At 40.1% G+C, this 26,563-nt stretch overlaps 1 protein-coding gene and 1 long non-coding RNA gene across 9 annotated transcripts in view; one reads left to right on the top strand and one right to left on the bottom strand.

The window, feature by feature from the left end:
- The window catches only part of LOC105485992 (uncharacterized), a 539,662-nt gene that overhangs the window by 440,040 nt on the left and 73,059 nt on the right, over positions 1-26,563 (bottom strand). The gene's annotated exons all lie outside the window — the stretch shown is intronic.
- Positions 1-26,563, top strand: part of LOC105485986 (relaxin family peptide receptor 2) — a gene marked incomplete at its 5' end in the record, with an annotated part of 70,894 nt that overhangs the window by 13,189 nt on the left and 31,142 nt on the right. Inside the window, 7 exons of the mRNA XM_011748623.3 lie at positions 6,122-6,268; positions 9,623-9,700; positions 12,923-13,028; positions 13,843-13,914; positions 22,857-22,928; positions 23,555-23,626; positions 25,738-25,809. Of these exons, the coding sequence (XP_011746925.3) occupies positions 6,122-6,268; positions 9,623-9,700; positions 12,923-13,028; positions 13,843-13,914; positions 22,857-22,928; positions 23,555-23,626; positions 25,738-25,809 (619 nt within the window). The remainder of the gene's footprint in view (positions 1-6,121; positions 6,269-9,622; positions 9,701-12,922; positions 13,029-13,842; positions 13,915-22,856; positions 22,929-23,554; positions 23,627-25,737; positions 25,810-26,563) is intronic.

The following is a 26,563-nucleotide window of genomic DNA, read 5'->3' as shown; positions in this document are numbered from 1 at the left end:
TAAATCAAAATGTATTGAGTCTACACTCTGTTCCACGAAGTTAGGCATCATTTCCCCAAATCTGTCTTTCTAACATCAGGCAGTCATCAGAAGAAGGAGGGGGCAATATTTTCTGCTCCCCCCACCGCCGAAAAAAATCTGTGAATAGGGTCCTGAGGGACTTTTGCCAGCATAAAGTAGTGGCTTTGTCTCAGAAGAACATGACAGAAAATAAAGGTTGGGAGAAATTCGTTAGGGCAGGAATCTCTGAAATGGAAAGGAGGTGGGGTAAATACATGTGAGTGAAACTGGATCAAAATACTGAATATAATAATTGATGTGGCCAAGAAACACCATCCAGGCAGGGAGTACCAAACAGCTGCATGAAAGGGTAAGATCGCCAAGTTTGGAAAATAACCACCACCACCACCACCACCACCAAGAGGCCAATTTCTCTTCACCTACCTTAACATAAAAGCCTTTGCTCGTTTTCTTCAAGCAAACAACAAATCATCTACCCAACAAAGGTGGACTTCTAGTAAAATTCACTCTTCGCAGAAGTAGGGAGGGCTCCGGCCAGGTGCACTCAACTGATGGAGCTGCTTCACCTTGGCTTCTCAGTGGAGCTGCCCAGGATGGTGCCACCCCCATCAGAGATCCCAGCCCCTGAGTTCCAGTAGCAATGGACACTGTCTGCCTTGCTGACGGACAACAAAACGCAATGCATAGTAGGCACTTAGTTAACACTTTCTGGATGCTAAATGAATGTTTCCTCTGGTACTGCAGTTAGTTGGCTCTCTGGAGCAGATGGCACAGGCTTCTCTGGCAATTTCTATAGCCCCCCCTGCAGCACCATTGCCATCCCTGGTGACCATGTCGTCTGACTTGGGTTAAACACCACCCCACCTTGGCGATGCACTCCTCCTTGGCCTATATCCCCCTGGAGCCATCGTCCCTGGTGTTAGAGCCAGAACATCTGGCTGAGAGGATACAGGCTTTCTTCAGCTTTATATAGGACTAGCATTGGCAGAGAAACAGAGAAAGCAAAAAGAGACTTGTATATCTTCATCAATTCTTAAACTGAGGACCTGAAAGATGATTCTCACCTGTTGTTTCCCAATAACCCAAGGGAAGTGTTGATGGGCAGCAAAAAATAGCCTTGGGCAGCAGTCCAGTTGGCTTTAAAAGGCCATCTGAACGTCATTTTAAAATCTATTGGCACAGACACGTCCAGAATATTGACCAGAAGACAAAAGAAGGACGATTACTGAGCAATTCTCTTTTATATGTTCGAGCCTCCACTCAGCTGTGTGTTTGGCAGGGGTCCCATGGAAACCACTGGAGAAGCCATCAGCACTGCTGTGATGCAGGCATCCTCCATTTTTATAATCCCCAGGCTTCAATAAAAGCTGTCTCTTCCCACTTCCACAGATGGCAGGAAGAATAGACAACAGAATACACTTTCTACAGATAGCTAGTGATGCTTTTTTCACCATGTACCAAGTACAGCAGGGGTTCTAATTATTATTTAATTTGTATAATGACAGAGCGGAATGATAAATGAAGTGCATGAAAGACTAAACAATATTTTCTCATCAGAATAACAGCCTAAATCTGCTGCCTTGGGAAGCTTAAATTTTGAAAAGGGTTCTTCCTTCAATTCCTTTTTTTTAAATTTCTAAATGGCTCATTAATTCACATGTTCATTTAAAAAATTACTGAGCACCAAGTAAGACACTAAGTTAGACAATAGAGATATAGGTCACAGAGGGAAAAGGGTGGGGAATACATTGTATTCATTTATTCTCCTTATATATAAAACATTTGTGTTTTGAAATGTCTTCAGGAAGATGCCACTCGGGTGGAAAATGGAATTACGAGAAATGCAGTTGGCAGGTTCTATTCATACATGTTCAGTCTCTTCCTCCCCTTCTTTGTCCACACTTGCTAGATGCAACTCAATTTTTTTTCTAGGAAAAAGGAAACCATCTTGACGCCTTTTATTTGTGACAGTTGATTGCTTGTTTGTCCCTGTCGCCTAGACTTTCTGAATATGTGAGATGGGCATTTAGTTAGGTCCAGCCCTCAAAGAACTCACAGTCAGCCGGGCACAGTGGCTCATGCCTGCAATCCCAGCACTTTGGGAGGCCAAAGCGGGTGGATCATTTGAGGTCAAGAGTTCGAGACCAGCCTGACCAATATGGTGAAACTTCATCTCTACCAAAAATACAAAACTTAGCCAGGTGTGGTGGTGTGAGTCTGTAGTCCCAGCTACTGGGGAGGATGAGACAGGAGAATTGCTTGAGCTCGGGAGGCGGAGGTGTCAGTGAGCCAAGATTGTGCCACTGCACTCCAGCCAGGTGACAGAGCAAGACTTCATCTCAAGAAGAAAAAAAACAAAACAAAAACAAAAAACAAGAAAACACAACTCACAGCTATTTTTATAATAAATCCTGGAAGGAAACACCACATGCCACCTTCAAAGGATCCTACTCACATCGCCTCACCTCTCTATTTCAAAATTCTCTTTAATTGAATGCTTAATCGCTTCTTCTAAACATTAAGAAAATATTGTTAGGAGGCTGTAAGGACATTTTCCTTGGTTATTTATCATTTACAGTCCTCCTTCAGCTTTCAAAAGAGATTTGAAATAAAATAAAAATCATACATGTGATATGGCTTTTAAGATGGAATAACATAAAGAAGTAGGGGAAGCTTTTATTTTGGTCACTATCTTTCAGAGAAGTCACATAAAAAATCTTGAAATGCTGAGGCACAGCAAGCTTCCATTTTACATAGAGCTTCCTTCTTAACATTCTGTTTTCTTACCTTATATGGAAATTGCCTGTGTGCCGACATTAACCCAGGGTTACTATGGGCCAGGCGCTCTCCCCACTTCATACGCATCAGCTTGTCTGTCCCCGAAACACACCCACAAGGGAGATGTTCTCATTAATTCTATTTTAAATGTGAGGAAACTAAGGTTTAAAGAGGTTAAGTAGCCTGCTCAAGGTCACATGGCTAGTGAGTGGCAGAGAGAATTGTAATCCAGGTTTGAGTGTCTCTGAGGTGCATTATCACTAACGAATGTGTTTAAATAGTAGGTCACATCCCATTAGGGGATCATGAAATCAACTGAGAGGCATGTGATCCCTTCTCAACTGAATAAGATAGAATAGCAAGGATCAAAGCTCATCCCACATAACTTTAAAAGAGTGATACTTCAGGAAAATTTTTTTCATTACGTGGATGTGGGTGTGGCTGTGGGATGAGGGTGCGTGGGTGTGTGCTACTGTGTGTGGGTGTGAGAGTGAGTGTGCGGGTGTAGGTGTGTGTTGGGAGTGTGGTTATGGCTGCGTGTATGCTGGACTGTGATATAAAATACATTTCTAACTGTAAATTACTGTCTTAAAAAAATTTCTAAGCCACTACACGTAGATATATTGACTGTGTCTCTCATTCATGTTCCAAACACAGGAGGACTACTCATTTTTATAAATCTGCCTCCTACAGAAATCTTTACAAGCAAGAAGTTGAGGGATTTTAAAATCTATGACTCAGTATGCCTCTCCCTGCGTGAACAGGCTTAACAAGCCAACCCCAGTGCCAAGGAGCGGAGAAGTCTTCCTAAAATAGTCACAGATTTGACTGGTCTTATGCCTAGCTGCCGAGAGTAAATCTTTCATCCACTACTGCAGCAATAGCGAGACAATAATTTTTGCTTTTGTAAGAACAAAACGCCAACGAGCAGGAAAACATCCAAAAGCCACGCTCTGAGTCCTCCTCCTCAGTCAGAAAAGACCCAGAGGTTGTGGCCACACCAGCCTCCAAGAGTGTGCACCAGCATACCCGGCTGCCCCCAGAGAGGGCCAGAGGCTCTGCTTTTCTGTGCTTGCTGGATCTCCATGGTCATCAGGACTAAACGACTCAAGCTGAAATGATATACTCATCCTCCCTAATGACATCACTGAAAGCTTAATGTGCACTTGTAATTCAGACGTAGCTTTAGTGCCTAAACTCCAACTCCTGCCCTTTAACAAATGACATCTTTGTTAATGAGAGCAGTAGGTTCTACCTCCTTTAGGAGAGTCTCCTGAGGGGCCTCAGGGGAAGACGTCTCTCTACAAGGCAGCATTTGCTTGGAGGGCTCAGGCCTCACAAGGGCATTTTTCCCAGCAATCAAAGTAGACGTGCCTTCATGTTCTCAGTCATTTCCTCATCTTTATTTGGGGATATTAATGCCAACTGTACACAGTTGCCATTAACATCAAATCAAGTATCTAGGAAATGCCCAGCACAAAGTAGATGATGTTCCTATTAAAGTTTGTTCCTTATCCTTCTGCTATGTTAAAAATATCGTCTCCCACACAAACCCAAGGGAATCCCAGGTCATGATGCCAGCCTTCAGTGGCGTGGTTAGGAGCACTTTGCCCACATCTCTTGCTCCCTTCAATGAATCATGCCAACCTATAGTCATTCTTGTGTCTACACTCTCCTTAAATCAATTTCTGTGAAGTTCCAATTTTTTTTTTTTTGAGACTGAGTCAAGCTCTGTCGCCCAGGCTGGAGTGCAGTGGTGCCATCTTGGCTCACAGTAACCTCAGTGCCCCAAGTTCAAGCAACCCTTCTGCCTCCGCCTCCTGAGTAGCTAGGACTGTAAGTATATGCCACCATGTCTGACTAATTTTTTTATTTTCAGTAGAGATGGGGTTTCACCATGTTGGCCAGGCTGGTCTCAAACTGCTGGCCTCAAGTGATTTCCCCACCTCGGCCTCAAAGTGCCGGGATTATAGGTGTGAGTTACTGCACCTGGACAGAACTCCTTTTTTAAAAATACATGACTTCCGTAATTTTATTAGCCAACTTACGAACATGTCTCTTTATTTTCTGAAAAGTATTCTCTCAAAATTGAAAGAATATCTCTTACATCTAAATTGCTAGAATTGTTTTGGTCATCCTATCCATAGATATAATACTTTTGTAAATGTCAATTATATTTCCTTTCTTTAATTTCTTATTCAACTCAGCAGTTATTCAACTCTCATTGGTCTTCTCTTATGTACCCTGCACCAGAAGATTGTTTTTAACTAGTCCCGATTTATGCTCCTTGAAATGCAGATTCCTAAATCGATTGATAGTCTCCTAGTACAATGGCTAAGGGTGGGCCTACGGAGTCAGAGGGACGATTCAAAGCCACTCTGTGTCACTTCCCAGATGAACCACTGCACGCAAGATATTTAACTTCCCTAATCCCAAAACATGAAGGATAATATCGCCCATACCATAGGCTGGCTGAAAGATTAACAATGATAACCACTGTGTGAAGTGTCTGGCAAACAGTAGACCCAGTAGACACCATAGATGAGTGTTCAATGTTCAATCCTAGTTTCCCTCATTCTAATGTGTTTCTGGATTTCTCTCTAACTCACACTTAAACTCTCCTTTTGCAGGTATATCTTTATCATGTCACCTCAAATCTTTCTTGTAAAAGATTAACAAGTAAATAAATCTACCCATTTGACCCTATTAGCTCATGGTTTTACCTTTCTGTTTTCAAGGGTGGATGACTCCTTGATTCCATACAAAACTAGGACAATACATCTGGTTTTGTTTATGATTACCTTGTGGAAGTGAATTCAAAATGAACCCTGATTCTGTTCTTGATATAGCTGGTATTCGGTGTGATTATGGCTGTTTAAAATGTTATCATTGGCTGGGCGAGGTGGCTCACACCTGTAATCTCAGCACTTTGGGAGGCCAAGATGGGCTGGTCAGGAGTTTGAGAGCAGCCTGGCCAACATGGTGAAACCCCGTCTCTACTAAAAATACAAAAATTAGCCGGGCGTTGTGGTGCACATATGTAATTCCAGCTACTCAGGAGGCTGAGGCAGAAGAATTGCTTGAATTTGGGAGGCAGAGGTTGCAGTGAGCTGAGATCGTGCACTCCAGCCTGGCAACAGAGTGAGACTCCGTCTAAAAATAAAAAATAAAGTTGTCATTAAGAATATTATTCAAAGAAATTGTGCACTAAGAATAACACCAGATGAACTCAACTCATATAGTTCTTGTGAAAAGTTAATGGGATAACACAGAGAGAGCTTGGCCATGGTAACACTTTTTTTTTTGCCCCTCTTTCATGTAGATTTTGCACTGACTCAAGCTAGCATGATCACTCCTTCATGCCAAAAAGGATATTTTCCCTGTGGGAATCTTACCAAGTGCTTGCCCCGAGCTTTCCACTGTGATGGCGAGGATGACTGTGGGAACGGGGCAGACGAAGAGAACTGTGGTGAGTGCTCCCCTTGTGTTCCTCACTTTATGAACACCCCAAAACTGTGAGTCCATTGGATAATGATTGTGATAAACTAGGAAAACTGATTTGGTTTTCTGTAGGGACTCCCTTGGAAACACAAATAATGACTCCCCGATGTATTTGTGCTAACGACCTGAATTTTTGTATGTTGAGGTTGCTTAAGTCAGAAATACAGTATCATAAAATGTTATATTTTATAAAAATAAAATTATATTTGAAAATCTACTTCAATACTCATATTTTAACTTTAAGGGGCTTTCTGTGACTACCTCCTTATGGCTGGTAATTTGGTTCAGCTCCAAGAATATTCATAAAGTGGCCAGGCACGGTGGCTCATGCCTGTAATCCCAGCACTTTGGGATGCCGAGGCAGGTGGCTCACCTGAGGTCAGGAGTTCGAAATCAGCCTGGCCAACATAGTGAAACACCAGTCTCTACTGAAAACACACACAAAAAATTAGCTAGCCGTGGTGGCAGGTGCCTGTAATCCCAGCTACTCAGGAGGCTGAGGCAGGAGAATTGCCTGATCCCAGGAGGTAAGGTTGCAGTGAGCCAAGATCGCGCCACTGCACTCCATCCTGGGCAATGAGAGCAAAACTGCAACTCAAAAAAAAAAAAAAAAAATTCATAAAGTGTGAATGGGCCTAGCTAGAGAATTAACTGATAGAATGGACCTATACTGAGTGCCCACTATGTGCCAGGAGCTCTCCAAATTACTGGGACACAGTGAGCTTAAGAGAGACAAGTGTCTTGACCTTGTGGAGTTCACATGGATAATGTGAACTAAGATGATGATAAACCTGTATGTAAGGAATTAAATAATCTGAGTGATAAGTAAGGCAATGAAACAGGATAATGAAACAGAAAGTAACTTGGAGGGAGGGATACTTCAAGGACGTAACCAGAGAAAATCTTTATAAGATGATGATGCTTGGATTGAGAAAGAAAGAAAGAAGAAAGAAAGAAAGAAAGAAAAGAAAGAAAGAAAAGAAAGAAAGAAAGAAAGAAAGAAAGAAAGAAAGAAAGAAAGAAAGAAAGAAAGAAAGAAAGAAAGAAAGAAACTATGAAATATTCTAGAGGGGCAGAATTCCAGGCAAAGGCAACATCAGGTGCAAAGGCCCAAGGCTGACTGAAACAGGATGATGTGTTTGATGGTGTATGACTCAAGCAGAGTGAACAGAGGTATACACAGGCAATGAAGGGGTAACCAGAGGCCAGATAATAGAGCATCTTATAGGCCAATTTCAGCTCTGTTTATTGAAACCTAAAAAATATTTTTCTCTGGAGGAGACTGATGCCAAGAGAGGCTGATATGTCTAGTTAATCAGAAAAAATCCTGCGTGTTTTCTCCCACAGAGAGCTACCTCTCTTCAGCACTGCCCAACCACCCACCAAAGTGGGGCAGCAAAGCCCACGGCATGCATCTCTAGAATCTTTTGTCCTGCCCCTGGGTACTCAGGCATGCCTCCCTCTGAGGGACACAGCCTCTGCCCACACTTCCCGTGGATCACTTCTACTTATTCTTCAGGGCCTGGTTTAAGTGTCTCCTCCTCCAGGAGGGCTTCCCTGGCCTCCCTGAAGCTGTATCACCGTTCTAGGATGGCCGCAATTTGTCTGTGTTATCACAGCACCCTGGGTGTATCTGTATGCTGCACAAAGTAGAATGCCTTATCTTTTCATTGTTGTTGATGTTGTTTCTTTGTTTGTTTTTGAGATGGAGTCTTGCTCTTGTTGCCCAGGCTGGAGTACAATGGCGTGATCTTGGCTCACTGCAACCTCTGCCTCCTGGGTTCAAGCGATTCTCCTGCCTCAGCCTCCTGAGTAGCTGAGATTTCAGGCGCCCTCCACCATGCCCAGCTAATTTTTTGTATTTTTAATAGAGACGGGGTTTCACCATGTTGGCCAGGCTGGTCTGGAACTCCTGACCTTAGGTGATCTGCCTGCCTCAGCCTCCCAAAGTGCTGGGATTATGGGCATGAGCCACTGCGCCCAGCCCTTATCATTGCATTTATCTTCCTAGGTAGGAACTCCTTGAGAAGAGGCCTCAGTCTTATCACAGAGCTTAGAGCAGTAGAGTGCACAGTCAGTGCTTAGTTTTGGGGGCAACTCTCTGGATGCCAATGGGCAAGTTACTCAAATTCTCATCCTTTCCTCTTTGCTGCATGGGAACCAGAAGCCGTGAATGTTTACCCCATGAGGATTTCTGAACCCAAATTAAATAAAGCAAGTGAGGCAGCATCATAGTAGAATTATTGAGAATATTAATAAGAAATAGAAATAAAGATTCCAAGGATCAAAGCAGACTGTGGGCAATTATTTTAATTTACTTAGGTATTTGTGTGAACTTCAGTATCTTACATTATAATGCATATTTTATTATTTTATAGCATATACTGAAATAACAATACTTCACAATTAGGCCTCCTTTTTTAAAAATATGATTTACTAAAAAGAAGAGGAAAATTTGGCAAATAAATTATATGTACATATGACAAATTGACATTAATATATGACAAATCGAGGAAATGTTATTTTTCTCAGCAGGACTCAAAAACCTTTATTATTTATTTATTTATTTGAGACGGGGTCTCCCTCTGTCACCCAGACTGGTGTGCAGTGCCGTGATCACTGCTCACTGCAGCTGTGACCTCCTGGGATCAAGCTATCCTCCCACCTCAGTCTCCCAAGTAGCTAGGACTACAGGTGTGCACCACCACGCCCAGTTAATTTTTTATTTTTTGTAAAGAGAGGGTCTTCCTATGTTTCCCAAGCTGGTCTTGAACTCCTACATGCAAGTGATCCTCCCATCTCAGCCTCCCAAAGTGCTAAGGTTACAGACGAGCACCACTGCACCCAGAAAAAAGCCTTTAAGAAACTTTGCCCTTGCTTTATTAAAAAAAGTCGGATGACATAAATGTTATCAGAACTCAATAATATATCTATCAAGTATGTTTCTACATATACAGCAGGATGCACGTGACAAAACAACATTCAGATATTTTCTTCGGAGGTTCTCAAAGTTAAGGTCAAACGTGGAAAATGTCAGTATTAGAAATAGTTGATATTTTCCAAGACATTTATATTTATGTAAAATAATTACATACTTGCATTGCAAATTTTATGGCACATACATTTGGTGTATTTTTCACGTAAAAAAGGGACACCTTGCAGATGTTTGCCTGACTTTTTCTCCCTTACTATGTATTTAAAAGATCAATCATTCTAATACTTAAACATATTTTAGTTTAAAATCATTATCAAATTGTTCAACTTTTGTAAGACGGTATTTAATTTCTAGAATAAGTGACACATCTCAATCATCATTTCACAGGTGACACTAGTGGATGGGCGACCATATTTGGCACAGTCCATGGAAATGCTAACAGCGTGGCCTTAACACAGAAGTGCTGTAAGTGGTTTTGATTCAAAGACAGTATCAGCTTTGTGAAAAACATGATTTGTGATGCACAGATTTATATAGAGGGTAATGTGACAAATTCCCTTTGCAATTTCCATTTTAGCTCAATGTATTTCACTGGCTAACAGGTCTGTTGTCTGCCTGTGGGATTGGAAAGATAGAAAAAAGAAAACAACCATCTCCGTTTATGCTATTTTCATGCAGTACTCTCTGATTGCAAGAATATATAAGTATTGAATAATTGTGACTCATAGTAAAGTTCTTATTCCTTTTCATTATTTTCTTCAAGAAAGATGTTAGGCACTGAGAGGACAACGATGACTAAGACGGAGTTCTAACCCACAAACACCTCACATGTAGCAGGAAAGACAGTTCCTTACAAAAGCAGTGATGATATAATATTATTGCTAAAAGGGAGGAATAATGTTTGCACCAGGGAATGGGGAAGCCCATTGGAAGAAATGATGGCTGTGCTGAGGGTGGGGAAAGATTGCCAGAGAGGATAACATTTGAGATGGACTTTGAAGTCCTTGGATGGAGGAAAGCTACGAGGTGACAAGACGAGCAGGGGAGCAAGATCAGCAAAACACTGGGGTCGGAAGATGCGCAGCAGGCTGCAGGATGCCTCTTCACAACCATTCTGAGTGCATGAGGTGGACGGGCAGGAGCCGAGCCTAGAAGGCTGGGGCCAGCCCATGAAAGGTTTTGGTGCACACATTGAAGTGTGGCCTCTATCCTGTAGATAGAATTTTACGGGGGGATGTGTATATGTAGAGACATAGATATATAATTAGGAAGATGAATGTACAATTACATACATTAGTATGTATATGTAAATATATGTATATAACATATGTATATCAAATACTTCACTAACAGTATTTTATGTACTTTATAATACCAGTTTATAATGACCACTTATATACTTTATAATGCACAAGAATATTCTGTATGAAAATTAGAAACTAAAAAAGGATAAGATTAAAAATAAATACAACCAAAAGCTCTACTATTTTCTACCTAACCCACAATGAGTCGTCTTGCCCACATCCCATTTTCAAGGTTACTACTGTATACAACAGGCAATCATCATAGTTTTGGGCCTAATGTTTGTTTGGTTTGGTCTTATATTTATTTTATTTTTTAATGAGGAGGAAGAGCACGTGATCAGAAATGTATGTGAGGAAGATTATTTCATTAGAATTGCAGAGAATGAATTAGAGTAGTGAGTCTCAGCCATGGCAACAGTGCCTGCAAAGAACGTCTGACAGTGTCTAGAGACTTTTTTTTTTTTTGAGACAGGGTCTCACTCTGTTGCCCAGGATGGAGTGCAGTGATACAATCACAGCCCACTGCAGCCTTGAACCTCCCAGGCTCAAGTGATCCTTCCACCTCAGCTTCCTGAGTAGCTGGGACTACAGACATGCACCACCATGCCTGGCTAATTTTCATATTCTTTGTAGAGATGGGGTCTTGCCATGTTGCCCAGGTTGGTCTCAAACTGCTGGGCTCAAGCAATCCACCCATCTCAGCCTCCCAAAGTGTTGGAATTACAGGCGTGAGCCACCCATGCCCAGCCTGGAGACACTTTTGGTCATCCTGATGGAGAAGGGTGGGTTGCTGCTGGCATCTAGTGGGTAGAGGCCAGGGCTACTGCTGAATATCCCACAGTGCAAAGGACAGCCTCCCAGGACAAAGAACGATTGATCCAAAATGTCAATCATGTTCAGATGGAGGAGAAAGAATGATGATAAAAGAGATACTGGATATTATATTTATTCCAATCCCCAGGAAATGCCATTGAGAAGACTGAGGTAGAGAGAGATGCAAAAGGCGTTTCAGAAAAAGAATCCACAGAGCCTGGGGGCATGATTGGCTTGCAGGTGATGGAGGGTAAACAGTTAATGCTCACATTTCTGGTTTTGGCGACACACCCAGCTTGACCCTATGAAATTATTCTATTGGTAAATAAGTTTCCAATCACAGGTTTTCAATTTAATCATATAAGCACTATTTCAATGGTGGTTATGTCAATAAATATTGATATAAGCATATGAAAGTTATCTTTAGGAAGTTGAACTAATTAACATATATGTATAGACAACATAAAATATTTTCAAAAATTTATACACTAAAAGCATCTTTTCCATTAAGTATATACTCAGTAGAAGTTTGTTGGCTTTACTAATAAAATTCAGTAAAATTTATTTTTAAAATAACATTTGGATAAGAGTGATCTAAAAGAAGCAGGGCAACTAACAAGAACTTATAATTACATTAAAAGAAATAACAAAATAAATTCAAAAATAACTCTCACATTCTTAGCTCTATCATACAAATATTCATAGGCTCAGAGGAGAAATCAGACTCCAAAAATACTCTCTTTCTCAAAGTCTCTCTCTCTCTCCTCTGCCCTCTTCTCTCTCTATCACACACACACACACACACACACACAGAGTGATTGTCCTATGGACCAGTTTGGCCTGGCTTCTCCTTAGATTTCTCACTTCTTTACATGCCATTATCTTAGTAACTATGTAAGTCCCTTCAGAGTACATCCTGAATCCTTTCTTCTGAACGCTTCAGATAGCTAGATCTTTGGTTATCTCAGCTTTGCAGCTTCTCTATAACTTTTACCTTCAACTTTCAACTTCATAGTGATGAAAAACAAAGAACCAAAATGAAGGAATATCTGGCTGGATGGATTTTAGTAAAGTGCCAGTGTTGTTATGGTAGAACCTGCATCTCAGTCTTCTCATGGTTCTTAGGGAAGTTTGAAAGAAGAAAAAAATTGAATCTGATTTTAAACAAAAAGCATTTATTGAGCAACTATTTTATGGTATTCAAATGAACTGAACTGACTCAGTCACATCCATTAAGAATTAATCATACTAATGTTTTTCATTGAAGTGAACTTAATCTTGCTTCACTAGATGAGTTATGCTAGTTAACATTTTGTGCGTTTTTTCTAATCACTTGGTAAACGTCTCTGAAATGACTACTAGAAGCTAGAACTGAGATTAACACATTAGTCTACATTTGAGTAGGAGAGAATTCTTATTTACTTTTATTAGGGGCTGAATGAGTTCATTTAACAGATGTAAATTTTATACATTCAATGAAAAGAAAACAGTATCAGTTATTAAAGGCAAAGTCATAATTAAAGAAATGTATTTGTTTGCTAGTGAAATCTTACTCTTTTTGTCCCATTAGTTCTAAAACAGTATCCACAATGCTGTGACTGCAAAGAAACTGAATTGGAATGTGTAAATGGTGACTTAAAGTCTGTGCCGATGATTTCTAACAATGTGACATTACTGTGAGTAAAACTTAATTATTGGTGATATTTGTCCCTATAGTCACATGAAAACCAAGGAAAAAACCAATAGTGTTGCATGTGTGTTAGCAAAATAATAGAAACTCTGTTTAAAACTACCAGTCATCAGATAATTCTCCATGCTTCCTATTCAGGGGGAAAAAATGATTTACACCCTGTATGTTAGATTAGCCTGGATCAGTTAACTCATAAATGTCTGTGGGCCTGGAGTTCTTATTTTCAATTGTTTTCTGATTTATGTATGATTACTATTGTGCTTGTGCTGAAATGTTTTTGTTTTTAAAAAAGGAAGCACGCTTACTTATTTTATGCCATTTTTAACATTGGTAATCTATCCAAGACTGCAAAGATATAAAACATCCATGAAGCTAGCAGATATGTTATATCATGCAAAATTTTCTGTACTTTGCATAAAGTTATTGAAAGCCTCAGGAATGTGCATTCATGTCATCATTTGGGCATGCAAGAGTGGGTTGGGATCTTTGGTTGGTTTTTGGCTTGGTTTGGTTTGGTTTGTTAATACACCCAGAGAGTAAAAACAAAGAAGTTAAATCACCGTGGACTTTCCAGTCTGCTATACTAACTAGATACATTTGTCAAATATTTACAAACCACTTTATTTTGCTATATAAACTTTTCATTCTCCCATAAAAAATTTTTAGTTATTGTCATGTTCAAGTATGGATTAGTATAATGGACATCATCAAATATTCTTTTCCCAAGCATGTGGCTTCTAGGGAAGAGCTGGGTTGGTCATGAAAATCCATAATGAAGTTTGCTTTACATGTTATTTTAGGTCTCTTAAGAAAAACAAAATCCACAGTCTTCCAGATAAAGTTTTCATCAAATACACAAAACTTAAAAAGATGTAAGTAGCCATTAATAGCATATTTATTTTTTAAAAAATCCTTTTGGTTGTATAAGATGTTTTTGATCTAAAAATAAAATAAAATATCAAGCTTTTTATCATTACATTTATGTTTCTAAATGTAATTAAGATTAGAAAATAAAACATTTAAAAGTATGTTATCTTTCCATTTCATAATTTAAAGGAGCTGAACCCATTTTATTTAAACTTTTTCAGAGAATTAACTTGGAGTCGAGGTAAAACATCTCAGTAGGAAAATACACAGTTCTATTATTTTCCTCAAGATATTGGGAAAATGACATTGCACATTCAGAGGCACTTTTTCACTTGAAAAAAAGAGTGACAGCATAAACAAGAACAATCAGATCATTTCAAATACATAATGATAGGGTACAGACATCCCCCAGGGTGTTAGGAGTGAAAACACGGGAGTTGTGCAATCAGTGATATTAACATATCTGAGTAAAGAAAATGCCAATAAATAGGACATGATCAGCAGAGAAGGTATTCTGTGACAAAGAAGGGCCAATATGCTTCCAGAATCATCCAAGAAAGAAAACCGTGAACTGTGAAATATAATCCCTAGAGATGATCTCTCTTGGAGGGAAGGATGCACCACAATTTTCATAAACAATTCCTTTGCTTTGATTCCCTACTAACCAAGCAACCTTAGGATGATGAATTTAGTTTCCCAACGTCTTCATTGTAAAGTATTTGAAAAGCTGCATGGCATAGAGAATAAAAGCATTCCTGTAAGTGGGATGGGATGCTTTCTATTCACATTTATAAATCAAGAATATTCAGGTTCGTGTATCAGTCATTTGTAAGTTGGATCGGTGTCTGTCAATCCCTCTGGGCCAGTCGCTCTGGGGCGCTGGAGGGGCTACACCTGCTGAGATGATCATTAGACTAGATAACAAAATTAGCAAGAGAATGCTGTACACTCTGCAAGCCCCCTTGGCAGTACCATCATCTTATTGTGTTATCCTTCAGTATCCAGCATAGAGGAGAAAAGTTTCTAGAAATGTGAAATTTGTGAAAATCCAGGAATAAAAATTATCTGAATCTTTGTTGATACTGGGCACACACATTTGGTTTGAAATACCACCAAGGATTTTGTGTTCCTGAATTTAGGTACAGATTTCCTCATACAAGAAAAGAAGTAGCTACTGGAAGTCCACGAGGTAGAACCTTGTGTGAATATCAATACTCAATCATACCTGGGTTTGACTGTGGCCTCTGTAAAGCCCAGCTGCTCTCAGACCTGTTGCTTCATCCTAAAGTATGTGGGTATGTGGTCATGTCATTGTCACACTAGAGTAGCTATGCATTGACTCTGCATGTCCAGATTCCTCTAGAGAGGAAATTCTAACCACACTCTTCCTAGTCTTCCAATAAATCCCTAAAATCACAACCTGTTCATTAGATGAATCAATATTGTCTTTGCACTGCCTGAATAACACATATGGGAGGAAAAATAGCACTAGCAGAAAGGAAGGGAAGAGATTTTTTGTTTCAGAATTCTTGTTTCATAGCAATTGAAATTCTATTTTCTAGAGTCATAGAAGTTTTAAGAATTTCTAATTAAATCTTTTCATTATACACGAAGTAACTAAAGTCTGCAATGGTTAAATGACTCACCTAAGATCTACAACTAGTAAGTGGAAGACCCAGAATTACAGCCAATGTCTTCTGATGTCCAAAGTAGTGCTTACTTTACCATAACAAGAAACCTTAAGAGGGAAAGAAATTGTTCTAGCATTCAACTGAATTTCTACCAGCACAGACTGTCCCACCCCATGTAGAATTCCCTTGTATATGTTTTGCCCCCTAATTTTGGGCACGCTGACTTCTGGGGAGGGAGCGGGGTCACCAGAGGCTCAAGCAGGAGGGTTAAAATTAAGACTTCTCAGGCCATGTCCTTCCTCGGTCTATTAACCTGTAACTGTGTTCTATGCCAGTATCTCCCTCTGCGGTCCCAGTCCCTGCTAGCCCACTGAAGAGAAGAATATAGAAGCAATTTAATAATTCAGGTCCATAATTTTCCAAGTGAAAAAAGATAGAGATTAAACTTTATTGCCAAGATTAGCTAGCAATTTCTCCAAGTAAATGTTTAATTCTGCTTTGTCAGAGAAAACAGGCACCACATCATAACCTGAATATCACCTGACAGGGCTTCTCCCCATGCAAGCTGCTATTTGATCGTTTGCAGGCATTAATTTTCCCAGAGACTAATAGAAAAGAAGTTATGAGACTCTCATCAATAAACATTCATCAAGTGTTTATTATATGTAAGATAAAGCCCAGGGGATAAAACACAATTGCTTACAGTCATCTACCACTTTTTAAAGTTTACAAAGAATTCCAATATTTGGAATTTTCATCCCCAAAGTCTGTGAGGTGGGGCAGACATCATTACAGCAGTTTCAGGAATCAGGAAAGCCACTTGGGAAGAGAGGTTGTTTGCCCAAAGTCAGTCAGCTGACAAGTAGTAGAGACTGGCCTCAAACCCAAACCTTCTGACCATGCTCCTTTGGAAGCCCACCCACATAGTCCAGGCTCAGAATGTGTTATTATCAATGAAACCACCCAGTAAGTAAACTTTGATTTGAAAATAACTCAAGTTCTTTATACTCAAATATCCTAGAGCAGCTCATAAGCTCAACAATGCTTTCTTAAATCTCCTTTCCTCCCCATCCCCTTTACCCACATTCCTCAACTCCTCCTGCTCTTTTCCAAACTCCCAGAAAAATAACCCCCAGCAGCAGTCCTACTTCTTGTCCCTCCTGTCCATCTACTCTTACCTTCTTCTTCCCAATCCTCATACAATGACCCAAATAACAAATGTGGCAAATACCAAACCATCCCCAGGAAAGGATGTCAGGGGGAGAAGGAAACCAGGTGGGCCTCAGTCAGAACTCTTGGTATCCGGTAGAAGGAGAGCAGCAGCTAGCAAGATCCACATATTCATTTACTCCTGTGATGAATATTTATTGACACCTACAAGGTGCTAGGCACCAAGGATACAGCATGAACAACACCGATGAAAAGCCACAGATGAAGTTAAGCTTGTGGAGCTTAATTTCCAATCAAGAAAGATAGTCAATAAACAAAGTTTAAAATATACAATTTGTTAGGTGGTGGTGAGGGCTAAAAATCAACCAGAAAGAGGATTAGAAGGTGCTGGGGAAATGGAATTTCAAACAATTCACTAATAACTTTGTCCACATTACCACTGCTCAAGGTGCCTCTAAAGCTCCCCATCATTCCTAAATTTACCCCCAAGAGACTGCTCAGAACACATCTAATCGGTCTTCTACATACGTCTACAGATATTTAAGACTAGCTGTCATCACCCTCCACCACACCACAAACCTCTTCCCTAAGTATCCTCAGTTCTTTATATTCCTCCCCAAAGGACATAGTTTCAAATCTTTTCATCATTCTGGTCACAATAATCTGCATATGTTTGCCTACATTTGTCTTGATGGGTGACATCTAGAATAAATACACTGTTATCACTGTAACATGACCGAGGCAAACAGGGAAGAACTCGCATCCCTTTCCATCTGCACTCTATATGCCCTATGATTATATTGCTCTTTTGATGATTTCTTGATACTCTTAACTCCTACCGATCTATAATGTCTAATCCCATGCCCCATGTGTTGCTGCTAAGTGATGTGTGTGCTACATCCTGTACTCATGCACTTAGTATTTGAGAGGTAGTTGTGGGTGCTTAAATATATCCCTAGTCAGTTTCATCCTGTTAGAGTCAGCTTTTCTTACCGGAGAGTGAAGGTCTTTTTGTGTTTTCCATCATAGTCATTACTCCTCTCATAATTATGTCATCTGCAAATAAGATTAACTACGTTCACCCAGGTCATGGAGTAAAATATTGAAGAGAACAGCACCAAACTGTCTTTCTATATTCCTTCATCACCATCCTTCAGATAAGAATATGTATCATTCTTTCTTTTGTCCATAAAAAATTATAAAACTGCTTGATCAGTGCCCAGCAGACATGTAACAATGTTTATCACATAGTTTTGCACAGTCTTTCAAAGAAGAAAATGAAGTTGGTCTACCATGTGGTTTCTTGTGAACTGTCCTGGTCACTTTCTCTTTGAGGCATAGACAAAGTAGCATCATATTCACCTGTTCTATGATCTTCCCAGGACCAGCATTGAGCTCATCCAACCACAGCTTGTGAAACCAACTTCTTACCTTTTTGAGAACTTAAGACTACATTTGCCATCTTTTACTTTCCAGCTGCTCATCCTTTCTCTGGATTCCTCAGCAATTGACCATAATTTGATATTCTCATTTTTTGGCATTTCTCAATTTCTAGGAGAAAGTTTCCAAACTAGAGGGCTTTAATTAATTTTGATTAACACCTTCTACCATCTTGGGCTTTCACTGAGCTGCCTGCCATATAGCCTTTCCATTTCTTCAATCCTGAGACCATCTTCTTTGATCCAGAAGACGGGAACAAAGTAGGAGTTGAGAAATAAGCAGTTGTTCCTTTTATATTATCTCATAACATTATAAAACAGGTTCCAGGAGGCAAACTGAGACTTTCCTTAAGACTTTCTTGCTTCTACAATAAAACTAGATACACATTTTTATTGCCACAGTATTCTCTACTGTTTGAGTTTTGCACATGACTCGGGTCAACTACAATTCTATTTTCATGAAGCCCTCACTTTCCCTCTTGAAGGAATAACTCTCTGACCACCATATGCTCCTCATGGGCTGGACGGCCCTCCTGGTTCTCTCTTAGTCTACTGAGGCCTGTGTTGTAGCATACCTGGTAAGAAACCCACAAGGATTAATGAGTATTTGCTGAGTGAACGATGGGTAGGACTAACATGTAGAACTAAAGAGAAGGTGGGGAGCATCTTCACCAGGGAAAAGAAAGAAACATAAGTAGAAACGTCCAAAGGATGTTGAGAAGAGAGTGAACAGGCAGTTTGCCTAAAGGAAAGGCATCCCCGCAGCAGATGATGGAGCATATGCCGGAGAGGTCACTGAATCATCATGATTGTATGCCAGCTAAGACATCTGAATTTTATTCTGTTTCAGCAGAGAACAGACATGCACAAATATGTGTTTTAGACTGTATTGAGCTAATAAAGTTAATCTGCATATTTAACAGATTATATCCTATGACAGGGGTATCCCCAGACCCTGAATCACGGACGGCTACCAGTCTGTGGCATGTTAGGAACTGGGCTGCACAGCAGGAGGTGAGTGGCGGGCGAGCAAGCAAAGCTGAGCTCTGCCTCCTCCTGTCACATCAGCAGTGGCATTAGATTCTCACAGGAGTGTGAACACTATTGTGAACTACACATACAAGGGATCTAGGTTGTACACTCTTTAAGAGAATCTAATGATAAATGTAATGCACTTGAATCATCCTGAAACCATACCCCCTCCCCATCCATAGAAAAACTGGCCAGGCACGGTGGCTTATACCTATAATCCCAGCACTTTGGGAGGCCGAGGCAGGTGGATCAGTTGAGGTCAGAAGTTTGAGACCAGCCTGGCCAACATGGTGAACGTCTCTACTAAAAATACAACAAAAGCATTAGCCGGGCGTGGTGGTGTGTGTCTGTAGTCCCAGCTACTTAAGAGGGTGAGACAGGAGAATTGCTTGAACCCAAAAAGTCCAGATTGAAGTGAGCCAAGATCTCATCACAGCGCTCCAGCCTGGGCGACAGAGCATAATTCTGTCTTAAAAGCAAAAAAATAAAATAAATAAATAAAAAGAAGAAGAAAAATTGTCTTCTACGAAACCAGTCCCTGGTGCCAGAAAGGTTGGGGACTGTTATCCTGCGAGATCCCCAAATTTAATGTCAAGGCAGTCTCCTGTCTGGAATACTCTGAATATTCACAGCGGAGTTGAGGTCATTTAGGCATCCAAAAAAAAAAAAACCACAAAAAAACCAAATTCCTAAATCAAAATTAAATCTTAATTGCCAGATGAATAAGTGTTGCTTAACTGATCTGAATGCTTTTACTATTGATCAGTTTATTCATTTTAATAATCTTTTAAAATGTCAGGCCTTTCTAAATTGGGGGTGGATGCAGTTTCAAATGACCTTTCAGAGAAATAAAATACAATTTGTGGGATTGACTATAATACTTTATCACTGCTACCATGGAAACAAACAGCAGTTCTCCTCCTTATTGTAACAAAAACCTTTTATAAATTAGGAATTCCTTCTTAATCTGGGTTCTTGTTAAATACAATCACTGGCAACAAAACGAAATTCAAGGTGTCTGCCTGGCTCTTGAATACAAAATGGCACATTCAAAAATAGCCTATAAACATGCATGTCATTAAAGCATTTATTTGCTTTAGTTTTGGGTACATAAATTCCTGGCATTTCTGCTTGAAAAGTCCCGACAGCTGAAACAGCAGGAATTCATGAACCTGTAAGTTATTCTTAGAAAAGGCATTCAGTGTAAAGTATATTAAATGGGCTCATATCTCAGCTCTGAATAAAAAGAGGGCACCACTTGCCAAGTTGTCATGTTTCCAGATATCCCCTCACATTCTTTAAGCTACTATTCTGCAAAGAAGACAGCAGAGACTAGAGGATGGAGTTCAAGTTCAGCAGCCTAAGTCTGAGACATGGAATGTGGGAGGGACTACAGTTCTCTATGGGGTGGCAGCCAGCCAACTAAATAGAAGATGAGAAGCTCTTCATTATGTAAGAGTTTGAGTTTTAAGTGATGTCAGTGAAGGGAGATAGGTTGTACACATCAGATGAGTTGTGTGGATCATTGGTTTTACTCTTTCTTTCCCTTGACTTATAAGAAAAAAGCATAAGGTCAAATTCACAATTTGCAACTGCACTCATCTCTTCAAGATGTGACAACATGTAGGTAAAACATACATTCCATTTTTGAATTTATCATCCTGAATAAAATGTGAATAGCATTAGTTAAGTAGTGAATTGTATATTTAAGAGAAACTTCAATATACCTACAATACAGTATTTTGTTCTTTTTCTATTTTCATTTGCTACTGTAACATAATTCATCATATTAACTTTCATTGCATCAGTCTCAAGGCTCTGAAAATGCTAAAACAGATATTGATCTGTGTGAGTTCATCCTATTCATAGCAGAATCTCAAACCAAAAGCAGAATGTATGCTGCTCTGTGAAGCATCTCCCCACAGATATGGTACAGGGAATGGGGGTTAAGATGGCACAAGGTCACACTGGGTTTCAAGTTGACTTTGCAGGATTGAAATTGATGCTCTGCATATTACCACAGATGTAATGCTCTGTAGTGCCAACCCTTTGCACACGGAGGAACATAGGGAAAATGACAATGTTTGTAAAGTACTTGGGGTGAAAGATAGTGTTTGCTGATAGCTGGAAGCCTGCCCTGGCTTTTTTTTTTTTTTTTTTCCTTTCCAATAACCTTTATTTACTTTCATTTTCTTTTTTTAAATTGAAGTTAAATATATATAATTTACTATCTTTACCATTTTTAAGTGTATAGTTTAGTGGTAATAAATATTCATTTGTGCCCCTTCATCTCCCCTCTTCCTGGCCTCTGGTAACCACTCCGATCTTGGCTTTACCTGCCTCTCTTGAGGTCTGAGAGAGTCACTATCCTGGCACTCTTTTCTTTTTTTTTTCTTTTTTTTTTTGAGACGGAGTCTCGCTCTGTGGCCCAGGCTGGAGTGCAGTGGCGCCATCTCGGCTCACTGCAAGCTCCACCTCCCGGGTTCACGCCATTCTCCTGCCTTAGCCTCCCGAGTAGCTGGGACTACAGGCACCCGCCACCATGCCCGGCTAGTTTTTTTGTATTTTTTAGTAGAGACGGGGTTTCACCATGTTAACCAGGATGGTCTCGATCTCCTCACCTCGTGATCCGCCCGTCTCGGCCTCCCAAAGTGCTGGGATTACAGGCTTGAGCCACCGCGCCCAGCCATCCTGGCACTCTTATAACACAATCGTGACTCAGAGGCAAAGGCTGGGAGCTCTGCTAGGAAATAATCATGGTATAATAAAATTCACAGTATAGCCAGATGTCAAATGAGCATGTGATCTACAAATAGTTTTGCAGTAGACTATCATAGCAATGAAACAGCATCATGTAATAGTTTAGGAAGCAATTCAAACCAAAATAAGAGAAATGGAAGCCATTCAAAAGACTACGTAACAATTTGTTCCTATTAGTGTAGGTATTGCCTGACCCTGAGAGCCTTCAGAGAATAGGAATTCAGAGCTAACTTCCCATTGTACAATGAAGACAGCAAATGGAAATTATTTACTTACATACTCCTGACAGTGCAATTATGGAATCAATACTGTATTGTTAAGTTGCTTCAGAGGTTAAGTCAGTCCTGATCCTGTGACTTGAAATTGGCATACCTGCCCTGGTTCAACTACTGATGTCCTTTGATATTCTGAGTACCTAACTTGCCTTGTCCTTCTCACTTTGCATCATGAAATAGAAAAGAATTAAAACTTGCCCTCTCCTTTATTCACGGGAATAGAATAAAGATAAATGGGGAGTTAAAGGTGCATCTCTGTGCACAAAGAGGAAGAAAGTCCAGCAGTGAGAGGCTGGCTAGTCTCACAAGGCCAGAAACTCCTACCCGTCAGAACAGGATGGTCACCGTAGTTCCAGTTTGCCAAAACAAGACTAGATCCTTCCGCAGACACATCACACTGGAGTTCAGTGATATGAATCAGAAATGCCTCAATCTCATTGCACGAGTACTATGAGAAAAGCATTGGCTAGTTCATAGCCATTTCTCACTGCCAACATCTCCCCAACATGAGAATAGGACATTGTACTTTATAAGGCAATTTCATAGTTGTCTTCAGGTAAAGAAAGTGGAGAACATGTTCAACAACCTAATATAGTCCATAAACCATAATCACCTGACTCTCCTATCTTATTCCTACCAGATTTCTTCAGCGTAATTGCATTAGACACATATCCAGGAAAGCATTTTTTGGATTATATAATCTACAAATATTGTGAGTAACTTTTTTCTCATATTGTAGGTATAATTTTAAGTAAAGACTAAAAGGATAGAACGGTACTTTTTCAAGCCTCAACTTGATCGTAGGGAAATGGGAGGAATAGGTTATCACAAAGTACTGAGATTAGTTACTACACTGAAACAATTATTAAAAGATTCCTACCTTTACCAGAAGACATATAAAGGTTCTCCTTAAGTTTGTCTTCTCTAGCTTGGGTCGCTTCCGCAATATTTTAACATTTTATTTCTTTTCTAACTCTTGATAACTTGCTATGTATTTTCTCAAAATGCTAGTCTACCAAGGATGTCACCAAAAAGGACAAAAGCAAAAATTGCCCCACATACTTAGTTATTATACCCTTACAATCTAACATGATGTAATATCCCAAAATATTTTAGGACCACTTTATCTGCCCCAGCCCTGGTGTTGCACACACTGGGCTTGTGGTTATCTGTACCTTCTGGATACCCCTTGAATTTGCCCCCTCTGCTCATTCAGCCGAGTGCTTTCAGACACAGATGTCCATATTCATAATCATCATCAGTGACTCCTATTCTAATTATATGTGACTAAAATGGGGTGTTGAGTTTGCCTAATTAACTCACCCATGCTCTTTGTAGATATCTCAACCACAACCGCATCACAACTCTCAGACCTGGAATATTCAAAGACTTACATCAGCTAACTTGGCTGTAAGTACTCTAATTCTTCTTTCTCCATAAAGGATCCTAGTCTTGATGATATACAACAGTGCTCATATTGTTTCCACTGTTTGACATATCTTATTTTTATACTTACTTTTCTGATTGTCATATAATCTGCAGAACTTTACCCAGGCAATTCAATGTCATGTCAAGTAGTGGTTATGTGAAAAGAAAGCTGGCCAAGCTTCTTTAGGAGGCCTTCTAAGCCCTGCAGTAGGCTTGCTAAGCCATCCATCCATCCAGTGCTCACCAAGGGCAGGAATCCTCAACCACAGGACTACTGACATTTTTGCTCACTTAATGCTTGTTTTGGGGAAGGGTAGGGTGGAAGGTCAGAGCATGTCCTGTGCATTTTAGGATGCTAAGCACCATCTGTGGCCTCTACCCACTAGATGCCTGTAGTATACCCCTTCTCCCAAGAGTTGTGACAACTAAAAATGTTTCCAGACATTGCTGAATGTCCCTTGGGAGGAAAAATTGACCTCTGCTGACAACCACTGTACTGAAAATAAGCAAGTTAAGAACTTGTTCTGCTTTCCAGAGCATTCAGAGAGAAGTCTGAAAACATGATAGCTTGTGGTATTTCACCACTTTTCAGACTTAGCCACCAGCTCCGTTCCAAGAAACCTCACGTCAGATGTCTGTGCTTTCACCAGGAAAATACACAAGGGGCGGTTAGAAGGCTTTCTGTATTGTTTGCCCATTTTCTGCAGGTTGGCCTGGTCTAGTGGAAAAAGCCAGGGCCTCAGCTTCATCCAGGCCCTTCTATGTGCCTTGCCCTTAGTCCCATGCTTAGTCTTCCAGGCAACTTTTCTTTTGTCTTTTCTTTTCTTTCTTTTCTTTTCTCTCTTTCTCTCTCTCTTTCTTTCTCACCCTTAGCCCCATGCTTAGTCTTCCAGGCTTTCCTTCCTTCCTTCCTTCTTTCCTTCCTTCCTCTTTCTTCTTTCTTTCTTTCTTTTCTTGCTTGCTTGCTTGCCTGCCTTCCTTCTTTCCTTCCTTCCTTCTTTCCTTTTTTTTTTTTTTTTTTTGAGACAAGGTGTCACTCTGTCATGCAGGCTGGAGTGCACTGGTACAATCTTGACTCATTGCAGCCTCAATATCCAGGACTCAAGCAATCCTCCCACCTCAGCCTCCCGAGTAGTTGGAACTCCACGTGTGAGCCACTATACCCAGCTAACGTTTTGCATTTTTAGTGGAGACGGGGTGGGTCTCACCATGTTGCCCAGGATGGTCTCCAGCTCCTGAGCTCAAGCGATCTGCCTGCCTCATACTCTCAGTGTTAAGATTATAGGCATGAACCACCGTGCCCAACCCAGGCAACTTTCTTAATTTTCCTAGACCTCTTTATTTTCATCTGTAAACTATAATTCCTTTTCAAGAGGGATGTTGTGAGAATTATATCACATAACAGTTCCACAGGCAAAGCTCCTGGCATATAGTAGGTGCTTAATGTGTCTCCCTTCTCCCAATCCTGCCCTCACCAGCCACTGCAAGTAAGAGGAAACACAAACTGGCTTCACAGGCAACAAGAGGAATAGAGGCCTATTTCCCCTTACTCTCATTTCTTCTACAAAATACAGTTTAAAACAGTGGTTTGAATATGCAAATAGTTTCACTCTTTCACCCAGGAAGCTCCTTATGGATAGCATGACATCCATCCATTGATTTATACACACCTTATTTAATACATCAGTTTAACACCATGAGACCAAAGAACCCTCTGTGATTTCCTAAAAATTATATTTTTGTTCATCCTTCAGCTCAATCAGTAGGTTAGAGCATTTATGGGGCCAAATGCATTCAATACACAGAGTTTGTGCCAGACACAGGTACCCAGAGGTGACAGATACAACCTGGGTCGTTAAGTCCAGCAGGAGGTGGAGGCAGCAGGGAGAAAGCAAAACAATCAGGATCCAACTTGATGAGTGGGATGGAAGCTGTAGGAATTTGGAGGAAAGAGTTGCTCCAACCACAGAGGGAAGGGACAGGTGAGCCAAGTATGGAAGCACACAAAGGAGTAAGCCAGGTGTTGAGGGGAGGCAGGTTTTATTTCACAAATGTCTCTAATATTGGAAATGTTTCTTGATACATTTTATCAGAATTCTAGATGACAATCCAATAACCAGAATTTCACAGCGCTTGTTTACGGGATTAAATTCCTTGTTTTTCCTGTAAGTATTCATCAACCTTTCAATATGTCTATCGATACATTGCAATGACATCTAGCACTAGCTTACAAAAAGAACTTTTAACAAAATCAAGCCCACAAAAATTTTCATTAGTCAAAACTTCTCCTGTGTTCCCAGCCACAGTTATTGTTAATATAACACTTTCTAGCCATGGCTCAAAGGGAAGAGCTGACCAGACTACGATGAATATTTTAAGCCTACTAGTTGATTTTTCTATCCCCTTTAATTTCCTTTAGTACTAATGCATGTTTTTATTTGCAGTGGTTGACCTAAGGTAGTATTAATTTTCATATCCTAACTACTTTTATATTTTCTTAGAATCTCCCAGGAGTTCATTTCCAACTCCGCTTTTAATGGAGGAAAATGTGCCTTTGCCCAGCAAGACTCACTGAAACTTTCAAAATCTTTGTCCTACCAAGAGAGCTGTTCTCACAATAATATTTTCACTGTTTATTAATACACTGGAATGATTTATCAGCAGGGGATTATTATGTTCCTTTACAACTGATCATATAACATCATTATTTTTCCATTTGTCAAAAGGAATCACAATATCATAAATTAATCGTGCAGCTTAACATGCTCATGAGTTGTTTTCTTTCCCCAAATTCCCCCTACTGTCACTTCTCCAATTTAATGCAGTTTCCAATGTGGCCCTTTAATATTATAAATGATTAATGATGCCCTTAAGAAGAAACTTTGGATGTATGGCCCTGAAGTTTACAACCTGAAGTTT

Source organism: Macaca nemestrina, chromosome 16, assembly GCF_043159975.1.
Source record: "Macaca nemestrina isolate mMacNem1 chromosome 16, mMacNem.hap1, whole genome shotgun sequence".
Classification (NCBI taxonomy): Eukaryota; Metazoa; Chordata; class Mammalia; order Primates; family Cercopithecidae; genus Macaca; species Macaca nemestrina.
Note: the sequence above shows the minus strand (reverse complement) of the source record. Positions and strands in the feature narration are given on the sequence as shown.